Raw genomic sequence first — 19,825 nt, 5'->3', positions numbered from 1 at the left:
TTTCCAAGACCCTGGAGTCTCGTGCAGCTGATCATTCTGTTATTCCTCACAGTGGAGTCAGATAAAGGCTCCCCCGGGACATGTAGATGATTGCCATATATTTTGCTAATCATTTACACATTCTAACATTACTGCAAAAATTCAGTCTTACAGAACACCATCGCATCTATGGATCAGACATGGTCTGGTCAGCAGGAAGTCTTGAAATGAATTTGCAAGGCGGACAGAAGGAATATATTGTCTCTTAGCGGGAGAGAATCAACCACAAATGGCTTTGCTTGTCTTCCTTCAGATTTTTTGTGTGAAATGATTGAAAACAAGTGACATGAGTCCTAGCTTCTGAAATAGATTCTTCTTCTCTGGAAACAGCTGTTCCTGTTCTTTAAGCATGTATCCTTAGTACAGAATCCCTGTTCTTCAGAAAATGATCTAGGAAAACCTGCAGATATCCTACACCTACAGTGTGTACTTGTTTCAGAGGCCAGGGAGCTATTGGTTTCATATCCAGAAGTCTTTATAACAGAAAAGTCAGGCTTAAAAAGAGGTGAAAGGAAACAGTAAAAGAAGGGCTCCTCTGTGCAGCTATCACTCTGGGTTCTCGTAGTACGTGAAACTGTGGAGTTTCCCTTTGAGGTGCTGGAAGTCAGGCCTCTGATCTGGACTGAGCTGCCAGCACTTGCGCATGGTTTCATAGATCATGGGTGGGCACTTTGGTGGGCGGGACATCTGGAAACCTGTTCGGACTTTTTTGCAAACCTCACTGTTACTCATACCTACAAATAAGGAAGAAAAAGTGTATTAGAAGGATAACTGCAGGGGTCTTCAGTCACCCAAGTGCAGCCAGAATAACAACCCGAATCCAGTATCTTTGGGGGTAAGTGCCACTATTCCTCCTTGAAGCATATTTGTATGCACTTGGGAAAGTGGCTGGAATATAAATTGCCATGCTCAATTCTGCCCTCAGTTACACTCATGGAAGTCAGCGGGAAATATGCTGGTGTAACTGAGGGCAGAAAGGAGACTTTAACCTTGCTTTATACTGTGATGCATTCAGAAGAAGAGTGTTTTCCTAAGCTTTGATGCCTGTAACATGTGTATCTTGTCAGCACAAGAGCTGGGTGAAATTTTTTGACATTTATTTTCAGTGAAGAATGCAAATTTTGTAACATCGAACCATGTGCATTCGGGTCAGTTTCATCAAATAGTTTCTGTTCGAAAACAACTTTTAAAAAATGCCAAAAGAACCAAAATGTTTAATTTAGAAAATTCCAAATGAAATGTATCAGTCTTCACATTTGAAATGTCTTTTTGTTTCAAAATTTCCTTTAATTATCTTATTTTTAAAAAATTAAAACTTTTCCAAAATGCTCAAAATCAAAACAATTTTCTTCCCTTTTTTGGAATAGCCAGTGACCTGAAAAATCCATTATTTGCACAGCTCCAGTCAGCACGGCTTCTTGCCGATGACTCTACCTTGGGCTCCAAACCAAACACAAAGCAGGTGCTTTCCACAATACTCTGTGAAATTAAGCTGAATGGCGAGGAGTTGCACACAGCATAAGGCACAATACCTGGGTATGGAATCTGTCCATAGGTGATAATTTCATACAGAAGGATCCCAAAAGACCAAACATCGGACTTGATGGAATAGCGTCCGTGGGAAATGGCCTCAGGGGCTGTCCATTTATAGGGGATATTGTGGGAGTCAGACAAGTACACATCATCCTGCAAACACAAAGGATTTGTGATTAAAAGGAGAGGTAGATACAGCTCCTGGAAGCAGGGCTCTGCTCCCTCCAGATGTCAAAAATCTGTGCCATTTGGTTTGGACTGCAGGAAACAAAACTGGGATTTTACAGCAGGTGAGACTGGCTAATTGCTCTCCAAGGACCAGGCATGGGACCAGTCTGAAAAACTGGGCAAAGCAGAAAAAGAGGAATCACCCTCCCCCACAAGTTGTGGAGCTCCTCTGCACAGTCCATGTCAGCCCAGAATAATATTCCACGACTCTCTCATTCTCCCACAACCCCCGAGATTCCATCCCTGGCCTTTTCCCTACGTGCTACTGGGCAGGGAGCCTCAACGGGATGGCTTCACATCCCACATTGTCTCCATATCCTTCCCCCCAACTCTTGACCAGTGCAACCATACTGGTTCAGCAGCTCCCAGGCCTTCTGCAACCACAGAAAACTGGGAGGGATTTGGCTTTAAGGGATCGTTAGTGTATTTGTCGTCAGTGTTGTTTCGGGATTGAGCAGCACCTGCTGTGGAAAGCTTCTCCCATCTACTGATCATTGGATCCATTCCAGCCAGCTTTATTCTACAATCCTTCCTCACCTCTTGTCACTGCCTGAGTTGAATAGAATTACTCACATGAGTAAACACAATCCTACATGAGAATGGATTGCAGAATCAGGCCCTGAGAGAATTCCTTTGCAAATGCGCCTGTTGCTCCATTAATTTGTGTGTCCAAAGTTAGCCACATTTTAACATTACTCAGAGGGGAATGTATTCAGAGTGCTGTGGAATAAATCCATCTGCAGGTTGCATGGGGGTAACTGTGAGCAGATTATGGCTCATGGTTATAGAATCATAGAATATCAGGGCTGGAAGGAATCTCAGGAAGTCATCTAGTCCAACCCCCTGCTCAAAGCAGGACCAATCCCCCATTTTTTGTCCCAGAACCTTAAATGGCCCCCTCAAGGATTGAACTCACAACCCTGGGTTTAGCAGGCCAATGCTCAAACCACTGAGCTATCCCTCCCACACAATTATGTTATCATAAGCTCACTGAGGGTTCATCAGGGTCCAGCAATCACATTTCCTTACTTCCCCCTTCCAAACCAACCGTTGTCAGCCCTGAGTTGATTTACAATACCTTAATAAGCCTGGCCAGGCCAAAGTCACCCACTTTGCAGATGTTGTTATCTCCAACAAGAATATTTCTAGCAGCTAAATCTCGGTGAACAAAATTCTGAGACTCTAAGTAGCACATCCCATCAGCCACCTGGGATGCCATGTCAACCAGGTCAGTCGTTTGCAGATGCTCTCCTTCTGACTCTGATAAAAAGTGAACAAAAGATCCTTCTATTATTATCTAGCTCCAATGGCCATGTAGATTAAAGACAGGAAAATAGCTCTGGATGGTGGAAGGCACACTGTGGTAAAAAGGCAAAGCAAGATCTTAGCTGGTCATGGAAGCCTGTGTAGAAGTCACAAAGGGGTAAGAGCATGCTCATGTGTTAAATTTAATTTCAGTCAAAAAGTTCCAGAGAGAGTTCCAGAGGTAGAGCAGTAAATCTAATACCTCTTCCGTCATCTGATAAAATAGGCTCGGTTTTGTATTTGACAAGTTGAAGCATGTGAGAAAGAAAGATAGAAAGAAGAATTCCAAAGACATAAACGTATCCAATTTTAAGAGATTTTAACTTGACATTTTTCAAATTTTGAAATTTAGACAAAATTTCCAACTTTGATAAAAACAATAGGAAAAATATTGAAAAAAATCAGCAAATTTTTACTGTTTTTTTTCCTACTAGCGTAAATTTTAACTATTTATTCTCCCAACAATGTAAATGTATCCAAAGATCGGGGGAAAAAAATCAAAATATCTCTGGAAACACCTCCTGCTCCAACACAATAGATCTCTGTATTGCATTTCCTTGGATGACAAAAGTTGACATCACTGAACTTAGTGAATCAATTCCATCCCTGCTGTTGTTAAAACCAATGATGGATGGAGAGCAAGGATGAAATTGTGCCTCTGACTTTTCCCCACAATTAAATTATCTCCACCATCGAAAAGTATAAGGTAATCACTGACATGGGTTTAGTATCTTCCCGCCACAACTGTCTTGGGCTAAAATTTTCAAAAGCAACAAAGTCACTTAGGACCCTAAATTTCTTTTTTAAAAGTGACTTAGGCTCTGACCCGCAAAGGTATTTAGGTACCTAACTCCCATGGGTATAGGGACCTAAAATACCTTTGAAAATCTGGACCTTAGGAGTCCAACGAGAGACTTAGCTTCTTAAGACACTTAGGCGGTTTCAAAAAGTGAAAGCTGGGTCACTTTCTACCTGCTTAATCCCAGAACCTTGAGGTATCTGTGGTTCCTAAGAGACTAGACCACCATTTAAAAAAATGGACACCAATTACTTTGGAGGCTTCAGTTGTTGGGAGCCCTACATGAGACAGCTACTGCCTGAACAACCAGAGCTGCCATTGGCTTCACCTACTACTCGATCAGTCATACTTGTTCCAGAGATAGCTTCTTCCGGGAGATCATCCTCTAGTTTTTATGATCCATCCTCCAGTGCCCTCTTTTTAACCGAAGCTTGTATCATTGCTGTAAGTTATGGAAGAAGGGAGAGGGTGGCTTGAAGATCAAACCTCTTTCTCCACTCGCCATGGCTTGAAGTCATCTGGGAGCACCACTACCCTGCCTTACCTCGGAGAAAATCTAGCAGGTTTCCTTTGAGCATGAGCTCGGTGATGATGTAGACAGGGTCTCCAACAGAAGATATGGCATAGAGGGAGAGGATGTGCTTGTGCCTCAGATTCTTCATTACCTCAGTTTCATTCTTAAAAGTGGCCTGGTACGTCAGGTCAGCTGCAAAGGACCCGTGTAAGAAAAGAGAATGGAAAGGAATGAGGTGCTTTAATAGAGATCTTAACATTGAATTACCTCTTCCAAGGCTACTGGCAGAAACCTAAGAGATATGGAGACATGGGCATTCATGTCCATCATAAAGCAACTTCGAATACTTGGACAAAGAAATTGTTCCTCTAACACCCCTTTGTAGATGAGAGATGCGGAATCCTAAAATGGGGCTTTTCACAGAGCTAGTCTCTGGTGTTACTCTTGAGGTGACAATGTTAATACTGTTGCCCCTTTTCAACCTAAGCAGCTAGTCAAATTTCGGGGCCGTGAGGATTTCCAGCTGGAAGCAGAAATTGATGGAGTCTGGCATTTTCTTTGATGCAGTCTTATTTGTTTATAAGGAAATAGTCCAAAGTACAAAGCCCAAAGTCCTGCTTCTCCAAATGCAGGAGAAGTCAAGAACAAAAGGAGCAGTGTCTTAGCTTACAGCCCCAAGCCTTTTTAGCCAACACCAGTCTCAAAAGCTCTTTCTCTAGCTTTTCCAGGGTCACATTGTGCTCACAGGCTACTGCCTGGCTTTCTGGATTTTTACCTCAGCTGCTCTCTCTTCTATGTGGTCTTAGTTTCTGTGTGTTCTCCCTTCACACACACACCTCAGTCAAAAGCCCCTCTACTCTGCCCACCCAGTTTAAAACTCCTGGGTGAGTTCACAACCTCTTCCCCCCGTTGTCTTAGGGGAGGCGCTTGTGCTTAATTTATCCTGAGAGTTGTGTTAATTGAAGGGTGCGTTTGCACCCCATCTCAAAGAGGTTTGTGACCCATTCAGTCACCCGTACCTCTCAGCATACCAATACGGTGACTGGTGTGATGCAGCAGGGCCCAGGAGCAGTGGGAGAGTAATCTTACTGGGGGCTGGGAAGTGGGCAGGCGTAAGCCCTAGGCTAATTAAGGGGTGGTTCCCTGTAGAGTAGGGAAGCTTACTACAGGTAATTGGAGCACCTGTAGCCAATTAGGGCCCTGTCAGGAACCTAATAAAAAAAAACCCTGCTTCAGGCAGACAGGGTGGTGTGAGGAAGGAGAGAGGACTGGAGTTTGGAGGTGTGTTGCTGAGAATTAAAAGACCAGAGAACTGGAGGAAGGGAGGGCAGGGAGACTCCCTCTCCGAGTGTCAAGGACTGAGGGTAACCCTACCCAAAGGGGAAGAGGGTAAGAAACCTACAGGGGTTGAGAGGGGCTGGGGCTCAAAGTGAGGAGCAAGCCCAGACCCCTTCCCCGCTTCTCTCCTCTATCACCTTCCCGGGCCACTAGCGGGGCCCTCGGCTAAAAGCGCGGGACCCACCATACCCAGTATGGCAAAATGGCCAACGTTGGTATCAGCTTTAGGACCCTGCATGGAGCCATGGGACTTTAGTGACTCATTTTGGCAGCTGGACCAAGTGGGACCTATTATCTCCCACTCAGGACTACAAAGCCATGTCCTGATGGGCACAAAGGAAGTGGTTTTTCAATAATGTTGGCTCAATTAGCTTAACACAAGTGAAAAGGTCTCTCAATACTCATCAAGATGCAGGCTAACACACTAAAATCCATAGACCTGGCTGGGTTTTAACCTAGGGTAGCTTTTCTGGAGCCAGACAAAGCAGGAGGAAGGCCTTTCAGAGAGAAACCCTAGGAAAAGCCTGCTCAGAATGGAGTTGGGGCTACAGTTCATGTTCTAGATACAGGCCTGCCAAGGGCTTTGTTATTATATAAGTCAAGGATAAAGGCAAACCTCAGGGGTGGGGGTGAGTTTGCACCATAACCACAGTGGTTACAAATATTTTGCATTTCTTCACTGCCCTTAAAAAAACCCAGCAACGACGACTGATGATCCTCTACCACAGAGTGGAAGGCATGTCTACAGTGATACAACCCTACCCATGCAACAAGGCATTCTGGGAGTTGTAGTTCCTGGAGGCACCCTTGCAATTATAGGCTAGAGAAAAGAATGCTGGGAAAGGGAGCTGGAATATAAATTCTCTTTTTTTTCCAATCTCCTGCCTATAATAATCTTCTGTTGACAGGTAGGAGAGGCCTGCTGCCGCAGTGACTGGGGTCTTTGCTGAGAGGAAATCAGGGAAGGAGGCTAGGAGGGGCTGTGGGAAGCAGTCTGAGAAAGATCCAGGAAAAAGGCCAAAGAAGCAGGCAAGGCTCTGGAACCATGGGAGGGGTATGTTCTTTGTTCAGGAGAGGGCTGCGTGAGAACCACTGGACTGGGGGTGAAGGCTTAGACTTGCGTTAGAACAGCTGTTTGTTTTCAATGGACTCTCATTATCCTGAAAAGGGTAGAGTTTTGGTTTGGCCAGGGGTTGAGACTAGCCAGACAGTGGGGGAAGCTGAAGCAGCAGATCGAAGACAAGCCACTGCTACCCTCTCTAGATAAAGAATACAAACATTCCTCCAGAAGAAAAGCTCTCACCTTTGGGGATTGTTTTAATTGCAACTTTGACCTTGTTTTTCCAGTATCCTTCATAGACCTCTCCAAAGTATCCAGCTCCCAGCTTCTTGACCAGACTGAATTCTTCTTTGGGTCTTTCCCATTCATCCCAGTGAGGCAGGGGCTCTTGTTCTTGCTAGATTAAACAACAACAAAACAACTTTATACTGTTTCAGCCTGAGAAAGTCCATCGGGGGAAATAATGGAGATATACATCTGCCACTGACTGCCTGGCCAGCAGGTGGCTGAAGGACTGGCCAGAACATGAATCGGTGCTCTCTGTTGTGATCGGTGCTCTCCGCGAGGGCTGATGGACCGATCGATCAGGGTGATCAATGGGATTATACAGCCAGAGAAATGGTGTTACATTCACTCTACACCACTCAGTGACACCAAGATGTTCCAGAATACGGTGCTCCTCCAATGTGTCATTACCATGGAGGTGCTCAGATACCATGGAGATGTTTTGCAGACCACATTGAGGGAAGCCGTGTGAGCACCTAGACAATTAGACCATTTGGGGGCAGGGCAACACACGTTTCTCCACTTGCAAAAATGCCACCTTCTCTTTCTTTACTTTCTCTTTTGCAACATGAAAGGCAGTGTCTACAAGCATAAACCCCATGCCACTTCACCAAGCAAAAGTGTTTTTTTTTTCATTTCAAAAAGAAATGAGACTTCACTATCTAGAGAGCAAAGGTGCACTCCAGGCTAAGTTCCTAACTGCAGCCTACGTGACATAGTCACAATTGGAAATGATTTCCCCCCTAGGGTTAAATCTATGATTTTTTTGTTGCCAAATCTCAAGGTTTGCAATATGAATATCTATGAAGCAAAAGCTGGTGGCTTGGCTGACTTCTGTACAGGTGTCCTATTTATGAGACAAGGCTTCTTCATTGCATCCTTCTTCTGTTGTAGTGAGGCATGTGTGCACAGGCAGCAGTGAAGGTGTTAAGGAATGGTCTACGTATCAGCTGCTATTTCCATGTCACTGGGTGAGCGTAAGAGATGCTACATGCTTCCTTAGTCATATGACATACAAGTGGTATCTGGGGGTCTGTATCTATCTTCCACCCCCACAAAGCTCCAATATACATCCAAACCACCTGCCAAGCCGAGATGCTCTCCTGATACCTTGCTCCTTCAGTCTCCTTTGCCATTTCTTGATATTTTTATGCATTAATTTGCCAACATAATTCTGAGGGTAACTCCCCTGACTTCAATATTTACACCAGGGATCTATTTTTGCCAAGCAAATTTGATTTCTATAGTTGCTGATCTTACAAAATGGGCAGTGACTAATAGGATGTATATACAGCATTGAAAGAACTCGTATAATTTTATTCCTGGGGGAATTCTGTGCCAAAAAATTAAAAATTCCGCACCAAAAATTAAAAATTCTGCAAAATTCTGCATATTTTATTTGTCAAAATAACGCAACATAATCATGCCAGTTTCAATTTTAGTAATTTATTTAAACTGCAATACAGAAAAAAGTCACAACAATCCAGCATTACCTAAACACATGAAAGTTACGTTGCAAATACTTGGTAACCAATACCCTGCATTCCACTTATAATTCTGGATTTTCATGTAAATTATATTACAGAACACCAAACAGCAAAATAAAAATAATGTAGAATGTCATTTTAAATTGCTCAGACTTTCACACATGAAAGTCATTCAATTTTGCTAATCATTGTCCTGCATTTCAGTATAATCCAGTATTTTTATTTACATTATAGTACAGAAAACAAAGAGCCTTCAAGTTTTTCTCACTTAGTGATTTCCTTCTTGCTGAAAGGATCAAATTGTACAGTGAAAAACTTCTTTTTGCATCTGCAGGGTTTGAGACAGCATTTATATAATTCAAGGTCAATTTGGCAATATTTGGAATCCTCTCTTTCACCGACAGCAAAAACACTTGGAGGTCTACAAAAATAGGTTTACTTTGAATAGCTTCAAGCACGATCTTTTCCTTGTACAGTTTTAGCTCCTGTTCAGGTACCTCAGAAAAACCAGGTATTGCTTGAAAATACTCACACAGTGTACTGGCAAGATATAAACACAATAAGGATCAAACAACCTACAAGCCTTCATAAAATTCAAACCTCGTTGTCCAAAGGACAAATATTTGTCAAGCTTTTAAGAAGCTTCATGGACTGGCTCTTTAAAGAGACCTAGAAAGGCTAGTCTTTCAACAGGAGATAAATTTTCCCGAAATTTGAAAAACTCTGAGGTGCTTTCTCAAGGGAGCTCTAGATGTGAACTGAAATATATCTGCTGTTCTTCCAGAAGGTCAAATGCTTTAACAGTGCAAGGCTTCCTGCTCTCAAATGCCAGATTTAAACAGACTTTGTTCATCTTTCTGTGCTAGAAAAGTGATCTGTACTTTCAATAACACATATTTAGTTGGGTCATTCAGCATTTTCTGAATAGTTTGCACAGAAACTGAGGAGATGCTGTTGCTCTCTTCACTGAAGAACTCTTTGTAGAACTGAAAGTTCTTAGAGTGATACTGAACTTCATGGAACCAGATGTTCCAGTGTGTTTTACCCGGGCTAGAAGGCATGGATGCTTTTGCATCTGGAGACTCCTCTTGTAGTTTCTGGTTCATGAAACGGAGGTACCTCACTTTCCTACTACCAGAGTTATAGAACATGTTTTCAAAGCACTTTACATATGTCTCAATCAGCTGAAAAGGCTTTCTAAATGATTCACCAATTAAATTAACAATACGTGCTAAACAGGTGATATGCACAGTATTTGGAAACAGTGTAGAATCAAATGCCTTTTTCATGTAACTAACATTGTCAGTATCAATTACTAAAACATTTTCATAATCAAGCTGGTACTAATTTCCTGCTTTGACTACAGCCTGTGAAACAGCTGACTGATTAACAGCATCTAAAAACCCTTTATCCACCAAAAGAGAGTTAACATGCCCACGGCAAGCAGGTTGTAATGGTGTAAACAGTACATTCAGAACTGATCTTGCCTCATCATCACAACATTCATCAAAGATAACGGCGATTTTCTTGTCTTTAAGCTTCAGTTTTAAGTTTTCCTTTTCTTTGAGGTACACTTCAGGTGAGTATGACTCAGTCAGTTGTGTCCTATCAGGAATTGCACCACCATTCTAGACCCTGCTGTCAAGAAATTGTCCCACAAGTGGGTGGTCCGTCTTTGACATAGGGATGTTGGCACCCGCTAGTGTCTTCACTCATGCTATACAAATCTGAAAGTAGAGAAGTTAGGTGAGTCTTGAGTGAGCACCAGTGTTTACTATCCATGTAACGTCTTTAATCTTAGATTAATACATTTATTCACGTTATATTTAGTTCCAAATGTCTAGATTTTAATTTCGATTTATAGTATAGTAAATGATCATATGATTACATATATATTATAATATTTAGTTATTTGGCTTATGCCTCTATTCAAGGAGACTCACACTCAATAACAAAAGTGCATTATTAAATTACAATCGACTGTAGAACATCACGTGGAAGTGCAAAAGTGACAGTGTAAAGTGTATTATCATCAACAGAAAACTGACCATAGTCATCACTTAAAAAAAGTTTAAAACCAGAGCTGTCAATTCCAGATCTCTGAGCAAGTGAAGAGACCCCATTGCTATAGCTCTTCCAAGCTACTTATCTTATTTTTCTGTATTATAACATTTTCTGATATTTTCACTCACCTCCACACATTCTTTCTCCACCTGTGTTTTGTTTTTCAGTGTACTTGTTTCTGCCTTCCTCTTGAGCCGTATCTTCCTTCAGTTTGGGGGTTTTTTTTAAGGCAAAATAATCAACAAATTACAGACCGTCGGTCATGATTGAGAACAAGATTGCAGGACGCGCAAAATGATTTGTCCCCCTCCGCATGCAGTTTTGCAGGGAATTCTCGAGCATGAGAAGGTGGCGTAGCTGTTTTCGATGCAGGATGTGAAAGCCATTCACGTCATGCACAAGAATGAATATCCCTTTGGTAACTTCATCTGGACCTGGCTGGCTACTTCGGGAAGTGCTTAGGTCTAACTGTTTTGACATTTTATTGACTGCTTGACAAATGTTTTATTTGCCCTCAAAGTCTTTTTTTAAAATAGGTAAATAAAATAGATTCTGAGCTGTATTCTAATCCCATTGTGCCACTAGGGCAGCGGAAAAAAGCAAGAGACCACATAGATCTTTCCTAGCTGAGGATTCCCTTCCTGTCATTTACAATAAAGTGCCTTTACACCACCCTGGCAATGTAATGGAGCCTTACAACTTTTACACCTGTTTTATGCTGCTGGGGGAATTGATTAAGAATGGGAACAATTCAATAACAACAGTAGGAACATTAATAACTAAGCAGGCAGGCTGCTACATTTTCTGCTCTTCTTGAGGGGATAAAGCCTGCCTTGAACCTACCTCCAAACAACCTGAAGCTCTATCCCTCCATGCGGGGTGTGCTGCAATAGCCTTTCGCGCTCATTCAGTCACACGCACACCCAGCCCCGTCCGCCTGGTGGTGATTGATGTCTCCCCACACACGCCCAGCCCCGCACCCCCAGCAGTGATCTCCACCAGTTGCTCCAGGTGCTCGAAGAGAGATATCTGGGCTGCCTGGGAAGGGGCATGTGTCCCCCGCAGATTTCTTTGGTTCTCCATTTTTGTGTGGGGAAGCAAAGAAATCTGCAGAGGATATGAATTCTGTGTGTGCGCAGTGGGGCAGAATTCCCCCAGGAGCATATAATATACGTGCAGTCACTAGAGGGCAGTGTTCGGTTGACACTAAGTGTGCATTTCTGTGTTGGGGGCTGATTTATTTACTCATTCGCAGATTTATAAGGCCAGAAAGGACCATTGTGATTAACAAGCATGATCTCCTGGATAAGACAGGGCATAGGTCTTCCCTGAATTAATTTCTGTTTGAACAAGAGCATATTTTTTTAGAAAAACATCCAATCTGGATTTTAAACTGGCCAGTGATGGGGACTCCACCACAGCCCGTGGTAAGGTGTCCCACTGGTAAAAAAAAAAAAAAAAAAGATGATTTATTTACAATCTGAATTTGTCTAACTTCAACAGCTTTCCAATAGCTCATTATACCTTTGCCTGCTAGACTGAAGAGCCCATTGTCAAAGTTTTGTTCCCCATGCAGGTACGTACAGAGTGTGATCAAGCCATCCCTTAGCCTTCTCTTTGTTAAGGTAAACAGATGGAGCTCCTAGAGTTTATCACTATAAGGCATGTTATCCAATTCTTTAATCATTCTCGTGGCTCTTATAGCTCATAGACTTTAAGGTCGGATGGGACCATTGTGATCATCTAGTCTGACCTCCTGCACATCGCAGGCCACGGAACCTCACCCACTCCTATAATAGACTCATAACCTCTGGCTGAGTTCCTGAAGTCATAGAATTATACCACTGGAAGGCCCTCGAGAGGTCATCTAGTCCAGTCCCCTGCACTCATGGCAGGATCTAGACCATGGTATCTCTCTCATGGTATAAGTGTGCCAACTCACGTATCACCTAACAATAAGAATACATAGGGCCAGATCTGCGAAGGTATTGACTCACCTGAAGATGCAGGTAAGTGCCTAGAGGGATTTTCAAAAATGCCTAAACAGATTAGGCATCTAACTTCTATTCATTTCAATGGGAGTTAGGGGCTTAACCTGTTTACCAGCTCTTGAAAACTCTACTGTGTGCTTATCTGCATCTCCAGGCACTTAAATACCTTTGAAATCTGGCCCTCGGTGCTTAGATGGCATCTGCCTCCTAATGATTTCACAAAAGTGGGTATTATTCTCCTCATGTTACATATTGGGAAACTGAGGCACAGGTAGGTTTCAGGACTTGCCCAAAGAGTCAGTGACAGAGTCAGGAATAGCATCCAAGTCTTCTGATTTCAAGTCCCCGGTCTAACTAATAGATTTTAAGATCTCCTGAACAACACAAACCAGAGAATTTCACCCTGTGATCGAGCCCATCTGACCTCCTGTGTAACACAAGCCATAGTATTTCACTCAGTCAACCCTGTACTGAGCCCATCTGACCTCCAGGCCTGCATGCAAGAAGACATCAAGCTTGCCCTGCCATATCCTGACCCACTCACCAACTAACGTTCCCACCACAAGCATCATCCTGGCAGTTCTTGGCTGGCTCAGATTTACCTTCCAGCAGGGGATGGTCAGTCTCAGGCCGTGGGAGAGGTTCTTCGCTTTGTAATGCTCCACCAGGCTGCGCAGATCAGGGAAGGAGAACACCACGTTCATGTAGAGGTTCCCCTGGGGGTTCTGCCAGATCTTGTAGTGCCTCACAATTGAGTCATCCCGAACTGTGAAATCAAGGAGGAGAGGCAGAAGGAGCACACAATGCGAAACAGTCATTAAATGTGTTGCTACCTTCCTGTGCCAGTAACCGACAGCATGCCAGGAGGCAAGAAGTCATTCCTCACACACCTGTCACTGGTGGGGGAAAGGTTTGGATTTGTTCAGGGTCTGCCTACCTCCTGCACCTGGGTTTCAGAATCGAATGTGGTGATCCCTCACTAAAATCACCAATTTGCTTTAACTTAAGGCCCGGCTGTCAGAGGTGCTGAACAATCTGTCGCTCTCATTGACTCCAGAGTTGTGGGTGCTCAGCACCTTTGGAAATAAGGCCCTTGGTGTAATGGCGATTGTAACCCCTGGAGACAGAGAACACCTCTAACAGTGGCTATAAAGCACCTTGCTCACTCCGGGTACGGAAATAAACCACATATGTAGCTAACGAGAATGTGTATTAATGATGACTAGCAATGCATTCAGGAATTTTAGTGGGTCAGTTCCCTTCAAACACTGCCAATGCTTACAGAGCAGAATCCAGTGTCCTCTTATCTTGTGTTTCTGATCCTTGTTCCCTGCTGCACACTGACTCAATGCACACCTCTGTTAGACACATGCTCTCCCACAAGTCTTCCTGGAACTCACAAGCCAGCCCGATTTCAGCTGGAACTATGGGGGTTTTTTAGGTTTAAATACATGTTTACATTTAAGGCCCTGACCTTAACTTAAATCACTCATTCCTGGCAAACATCTGCGTTATTTTTGCTCTGTTTCCTGGTAGGTATTGTCCTGAGGCTTCGTGCAGCCGCAGGAGATTAACCGTAGGAATTGCACGTTGTAAACTTTACTACTGTCTTCCTGTAACAGAGAGGCTCAGAATCCCCATTTCTAGCAGCAGTCCGAGCAGTTGGCTCAAAGGAACAACTTGCAATGCGTGTGATCTGGGATGGAGGAGGGGAATAAGTATGTGATTTCTATACTATGGAATGGAAAGTGGTCACATGTGGTTTCTTAAAGAGACACGCCAGCCTGCTGAGCACACTTCTTTCCAAAATGTTTGTATCTACCCAGCTCGCTAGCTGTGAAAGAAATGGGTGGAAGAGGTATTAGCGTATTTTCAGCATCTGACAAAGTTTTGTTTATGGTCAGTTTCACCTATTCCCTGGAGTAACAAGCTAAACAATTTCACAGGAAAATGCCTTATTAATAGGAACAGGTGGAGCAGAAAAAAACCCCTTACTTATTACAAAGGAATTAAAGAAAGAAATCAAGACATACCATTGAATGAAAGGGCACTCTATCCGAAAGGGGAAGGTTCTTCCAATTTAGCCAATTCAAAAAAATGGATATTGTCTCTTTAGCATGGCTGGCTCCTGTGAAATTGCTCAATAGTCCAGAAGAGGAAATTCCGTATTCAGAGGTCTAAGCAAAAGGGCTGGTGTCTTGTTACAGAGAGTGGGTCAGAAGGAGGGAGAGAAATAGCTTGACTTACCTGAAAGCACGTATTCAGCATCTTTTTTCTCACTGATTCGGATTAGAAAGGCCCCGGTCTTGTTCTTATCCGACAGCAGCCTCTGTAAAGTCTCAGAACGCGAGATCTGCCCAAAAAACCAGCTGGAGGAGGAGAGAAAATAAACTTGTGTTGAGATGGAGTCTCTCTAGAGCGTCAGCACGCACAGGGATCTCTGCATCAACCTAGCTAGCTCTATTGAAACAACTCCATGGCCAGCGAGAGACTTCGCTGTGTTGCTGTTCTGCATCCCCCAAATCACAAAGAACCTGCTTCAGTGGACAGGACTCTACCCCCCGCTCCATAAACACATCCCCCAAGCTAAGGAAGGTTCAGTCTCTTTCTGCATCTATGACTTCTTCTGGGATTGTTGCATTGTCTTTGGGGAGCACCCAGATCCGAACTCCCTGGACATAAATTCATGCCATGAGGTTTAGCACCAGGGTGGCTGCTGTTGGAGAGCTTCCTCATGCTGGCTTACCTGCTGGCTAATTATATTCCACAGGACCCCACTAGTTCATCACTGGGGTCCAGGCTGCACTAGCCACTGGGCCCCATTAACCCTAAGGATGAGTTCGCTTTACAAGTTAGTTAAGTTACAGCAGTTGGTTAACAAAGAGCATCAGCCAGTCATTGGTGGGAAGTGGCATTCCCACCCTCTTTTCATATATACCTTTAATGTCTCTCTGGGATTCACAGCCAAAGAGTAGGGGTTCAGGCTTCCCAGGACCCTTCCCCTGCTTTGCACCACATTGGTGAGGCAAAACAGCCATAAATGAAGCTTGTTGACCTAAGGTTATGCCTGCTCTGGGTCACTGGCATGGCACAAAGGCAGCCAGAGCATGCCCATGACTCAGGCCCTAGATATCTAGTCCTCCCTACTTCCCTGTCCAGAGGCTGTCCTTGTCATCCAGTGCTGGGTATATGGGTGTCAGACATAGGTTCTCTTGGGCCTTGCGTTGTGGGATGCTGCCCCGGAGTTTCATTGTAACCTAACCCTTTGTAAAAGGGCGGTAGTTTCCTTTAGAGAAACAAGTATCTATGGATCAGGTTCAGACACTGGACACAAAATTCCTTGGCTTGGCTAAACTGCCATTTGGCTAACAAATGCAAAGCCCTCTGATCTTCCAGCATTAAACAGTGGTTACGATTCCTGACCCCAGCGGGGTTTTACTTACGGTTCTGCCTCCATGGTCTCCTGCTCAGCTAAATAATTGTAAGGAACATAACCTTCGGCTAGGATCCTGTTCGAGCCATCGACTTTCTTGGCCCACCACCATTCTCCTTCTTGCCTGATGACCTGGAATAGGTCTCCTGCCCGGAAGCTGATTTCTGTCCGTGTCCTGGCATCAAAGTCCCAGAGGCTGGTGTACAGAGGACTGGCTCCAAGCCTGGAATTCATGCTGCCGGGTGGAGGAGCTGAATTATGGCAGAAGTTAGGTCTCCCCGCAGCAGAGCCAAGGTCAACGAGGTTCTCATAGTTTTCCAGCCATGAGCTCTTTAAACAGCTGTGCCGAGCAGCCCTGGAATGCTTGTCTCCTGCTGCCTTCCAAAGGTGTCTGTGTAACTCTGCCAACTCATCTCACTGGAGGCAGGTCAGATGGTACCTGCCAGGAGCAGACTTTGCAAAACGCCCTCTGCACATCATGTTCTTTATAGCTAAATTGCAGCCCTGCCCTTAAGCCACGCCTCTTTTGGCAACAAAAGGACAGAAGGAAGCCAAGTGAATTACTGCTAGGTTTCAGGTGGGTGCAAGGCACCAATCCTGTGAAGCAAGCAGGGCTGCCTAGCTAAAGGCCAGAGGCGGAGGGGCCATGCGTGACCGATGAGGTTTCACTTTAGGGTACGTCTGCACTGCAGTTGGGAGGTGTGATTGCCATGTGCAGACATACAGGGCCTACCTTTACTCTAACTCACTCACATACAGATAGCAGTGACGCTGTGGCAGGACGGACTTCATCCCGGGCTATACAAGCCCACCTGGAACCTGAGGTATCATTTGGGTGGCTAGCCGTGTTGTCATGGCTTCATTGCTATTGGTCCCCAAGCTAGCTAGATTGCAAGCACACCCCTTGATTGCAGTGTGGCCGTCCCATGAGTGAATTTCACCCAGCCGTAGACTGCTACATGGGAGAGGGGAAGGGGCGAGAAAGGGGGGAAAACAGAGATGCTAGAAGACAAGAGAGGGAGAGGAATTTATAGAGAGAGATGAGGGTCAAGGAGGTTAAACAGGGAGGAAAGGGAAGAGAGAGAAAATGGGGAAAGAGGCAAAGGGGAAGGGAATAGGGAATAAAATGGAATTTTAGAGGGTTAGTGGCGATTCTTGAGTTAGCCTGAGGATTTCACGCATGTTAAAAAGGCAGTTATTACACATGACACATAAGGGTGTAAAGCAATATCCTGGCCTCTGTTTTGGGGCAAGGAGCTGTGGTCAATGTCTCTCTCATGCCCCAAAACAGAGGCCAGGAGGATATTGCCTTGCACCGTTATGTGCCATATGTAATAACTGCCTCATAAGAGCCACTCAGCTGTATGTGCGGTCCCACTTTCATGGGATCCCCCTACCCTGTGCCTCTTATGGGGCCTGATCCAATTCTCGTTGAAGTCAATGGAACACTTCCTGTTGACTTTGCTGGGTACTGGACGGGGTCCATACAGGGCTTTTCACTTGCAGATCTCAAAATGCGTAGCCTAGACAAACCTACATAAGATGGGTGCACAACTGGCTGGAAAATCATACTCAAAGAGGAGTTATCAATGGTTCACAGTCCAGCAATAGGGGAAACCGAGGCACAGGGAAGTCATTTTTAATTCTAATCCTGGCTTCCAAAGCAAAGCACTTGCAACTCCTCCCAGGGTGGTTTCATCCACAAACTTTATAAGTGTACTCCCTGTGCCATTATCCAAATCATTTATGAAGATATTGAATAGAACCAGGCTCCAGACAAATCCCTGCGGGACCCCCATCGATATGGCCTTCCAGCTGGACTGTGAACCATTGATAACTCCTCTTTGAGTATGATTTTCCAGCCAGTTGTGCACCCACCTTATAGTAGGTTTGTCTAGGCTATATTTCCTTGGTTTGCTTATGAGAAGGTCATGTGAGACTGTATCCAAAGCCTTACTAAAGTTGAGGTATATCACAGCTACTGTTTCCCCCATTCACAAGGCTTGTTACCCTGCCAAAGAAGGATATTAGGTTGGTTTGACATGATTTGTTCTTGACAAATCCATGTTGACTGTTACTATCACCTTATTATCTTCTAGGTGCTTACAAAGTGTTTGATGATTTGCTCCCATTATCTTGCTGGGTACTGAAGTTAAACTGACTGATCTATAAAAACAACAAGGAGTTTGGTGGTACCTTAAAGACTAACAGATTTATTTGGGCATAAGCTTTTGTGGGTAAAAAACACCCACTTCTTCAGATGCACGCAAAGCTTATGCCCAAATAAATCTTTTGGTCTTTAAGGTGCCACCAGACTCTTTGTTGTTTTTGTGGATACTGACTAACATGGCTACCCTCTGATACTTGACTGTTCTATATTTCTGTGGGTTGACCTTATTCTTCTTTTCATAGATAGGGACTACATTTTCCCTTTTTCAGTCCTCTGGGATCTCTCTCGTTCTTCACGAGTTCTCAGAGATAATCACTAATGGCTCAGAGATACTTCAGCCAGTACTGTAAGTCTTATAGGGTGTATTTTGTCTGGCCCCGCCGACTTGAAGACATCTAACACGTCTAAGTAATTCTTACTGTGTTCTTTCCCTGTTTTAGCCTTGGATCCTACCCATTTACACTGATATTCACTATTTAGTGGTGCAATCACTGCTAATTTTTTTTGGTGAAAACTGAAACAAAAAAGGCATTTAACACTTTGGTCATTGCTACATTTTCTGTTATTGTCTTCTCCTCCTCATTGAGTAACGGCCCTATTCTATCCTTAGTGGTCCTCCTCTAGCTTCTAATGTATTTGTAAGATGTTTTCTTGTTACCTTTTATATCCTTAGCTTATTTTGTGCCATGGCCTTTTTAATTTTGTCCCTACATGCCAGCGTTGTTTTTGTTTTTTATATTCAGCTTGAGTAATTTGACCTGGTTTCTACTTTTTGTATGACTGTTTTTTGAGTTTCAGGTCATTGACGATCTCCTAGTTAAGCCATAGTGGGCTCTTACCATATTTACTATCTTTCCTTCTGAGATGAAGATAGAAATGGGAGGCAGACCTGTTGAAAGGCTATGGATGGGGAAGGCTAAATGGGGTTAGAACAAGGTTGATGTCATGGTAGGTTTCGACTACTGACCACCTAACCAGGAAGAAGAAGTGAATGTGGCTTTTTAAAAACAACTAACAAAATCACCCAAAGCAGAACACTTGGTGCTGATGGGAGACTTCAGCTACCCACTCATCTGTTGGGAAAATAATACAACAGCGCCACAGGTTATCCAACCAGTTCTCCGAATGCCCTGGAGGCAACTTTCTATTACAGAAGGTGGAGAAAGCAACCAGGGGAGAGGCTGTTCTCCCCTGGATTCTGACAAGTAGGGAGGAAATGGTTGAGAATTTGAGGCTTGGATGAAAGTGATCACGAAGTTGATAGAGTTTTTGCTTCTAAGAAACGGTAGGAGGGAAAAGAGCAGCATAATGACAATGGACTTCAAGAAGGCAGAGTTTAGCAAACGCAGGGAGTTGGTAGGTACAATTCCACAGGAAGCGAGTCGAAGGGGAAAAAGAGTTCCAGACAGTTGGCAGTTTTTTTAAAGCATCATTATTAAAGGCACAAGTGCAAACTATCCCAATGCACAAGAAAGATAGGAAGTAGGGTAAGAGATGGATATACACATGGTTGATGTGTTTTTATTTTTTAAGAGGACCCTTTCCTAGATCCTCCTGGGGAACCTTCCAATAGCTTCAC

The 19,825-nt window shown here is 43.9% G+C and overlaps 1 protein-coding gene across 1 annotated transcript; it reads right to left on the bottom strand.

The window, feature by feature from the left end:
• Positions 1-585: 585 nt before the first annotated feature.
• PTK6 (protein tyrosine kinase 6) lies at positions 586-16,453 on the bottom strand. The gene is made up of 8 exons (XM_007059825.4): positions 16,087-16,453; positions 14,891-15,012; positions 13,246-13,409; positions 7,060-7,213; positions 4,449-4,610; positions 2,879-3,060; positions 1,572-1,725; positions 586-773 (listed from the first exon to the last, which is right to left on the bottom strand). Exons 1-8 carry the CDS (start codon positions 16,308-16,310, stop codon positions 586-588), a joined length of 1,350 nt encoding a protein of 449 aa, XP_007059887.3. The 5' UTR covers positions 16,311-16,453.
• Between the last annotated feature and the right edge of the window lie 3,372 nt (positions 16,454-19,825).

This window comes from Chelonia mydas, chromosome 13 (assembly GCF_015237465.2).
Source record: "Chelonia mydas isolate rCheMyd1 chromosome 13, rCheMyd1.pri.v2, whole genome shotgun sequence".
In the NCBI taxonomy this organism is placed as follows: Eukaryota; Metazoa; Chordata; order Testudines; family Cheloniidae; genus Chelonia; species Chelonia mydas.
The sequence above is the reverse complement of the archived record's forward strand: the minus strand, read 5'-3'. Positions and strand labels throughout refer to the sequence as shown.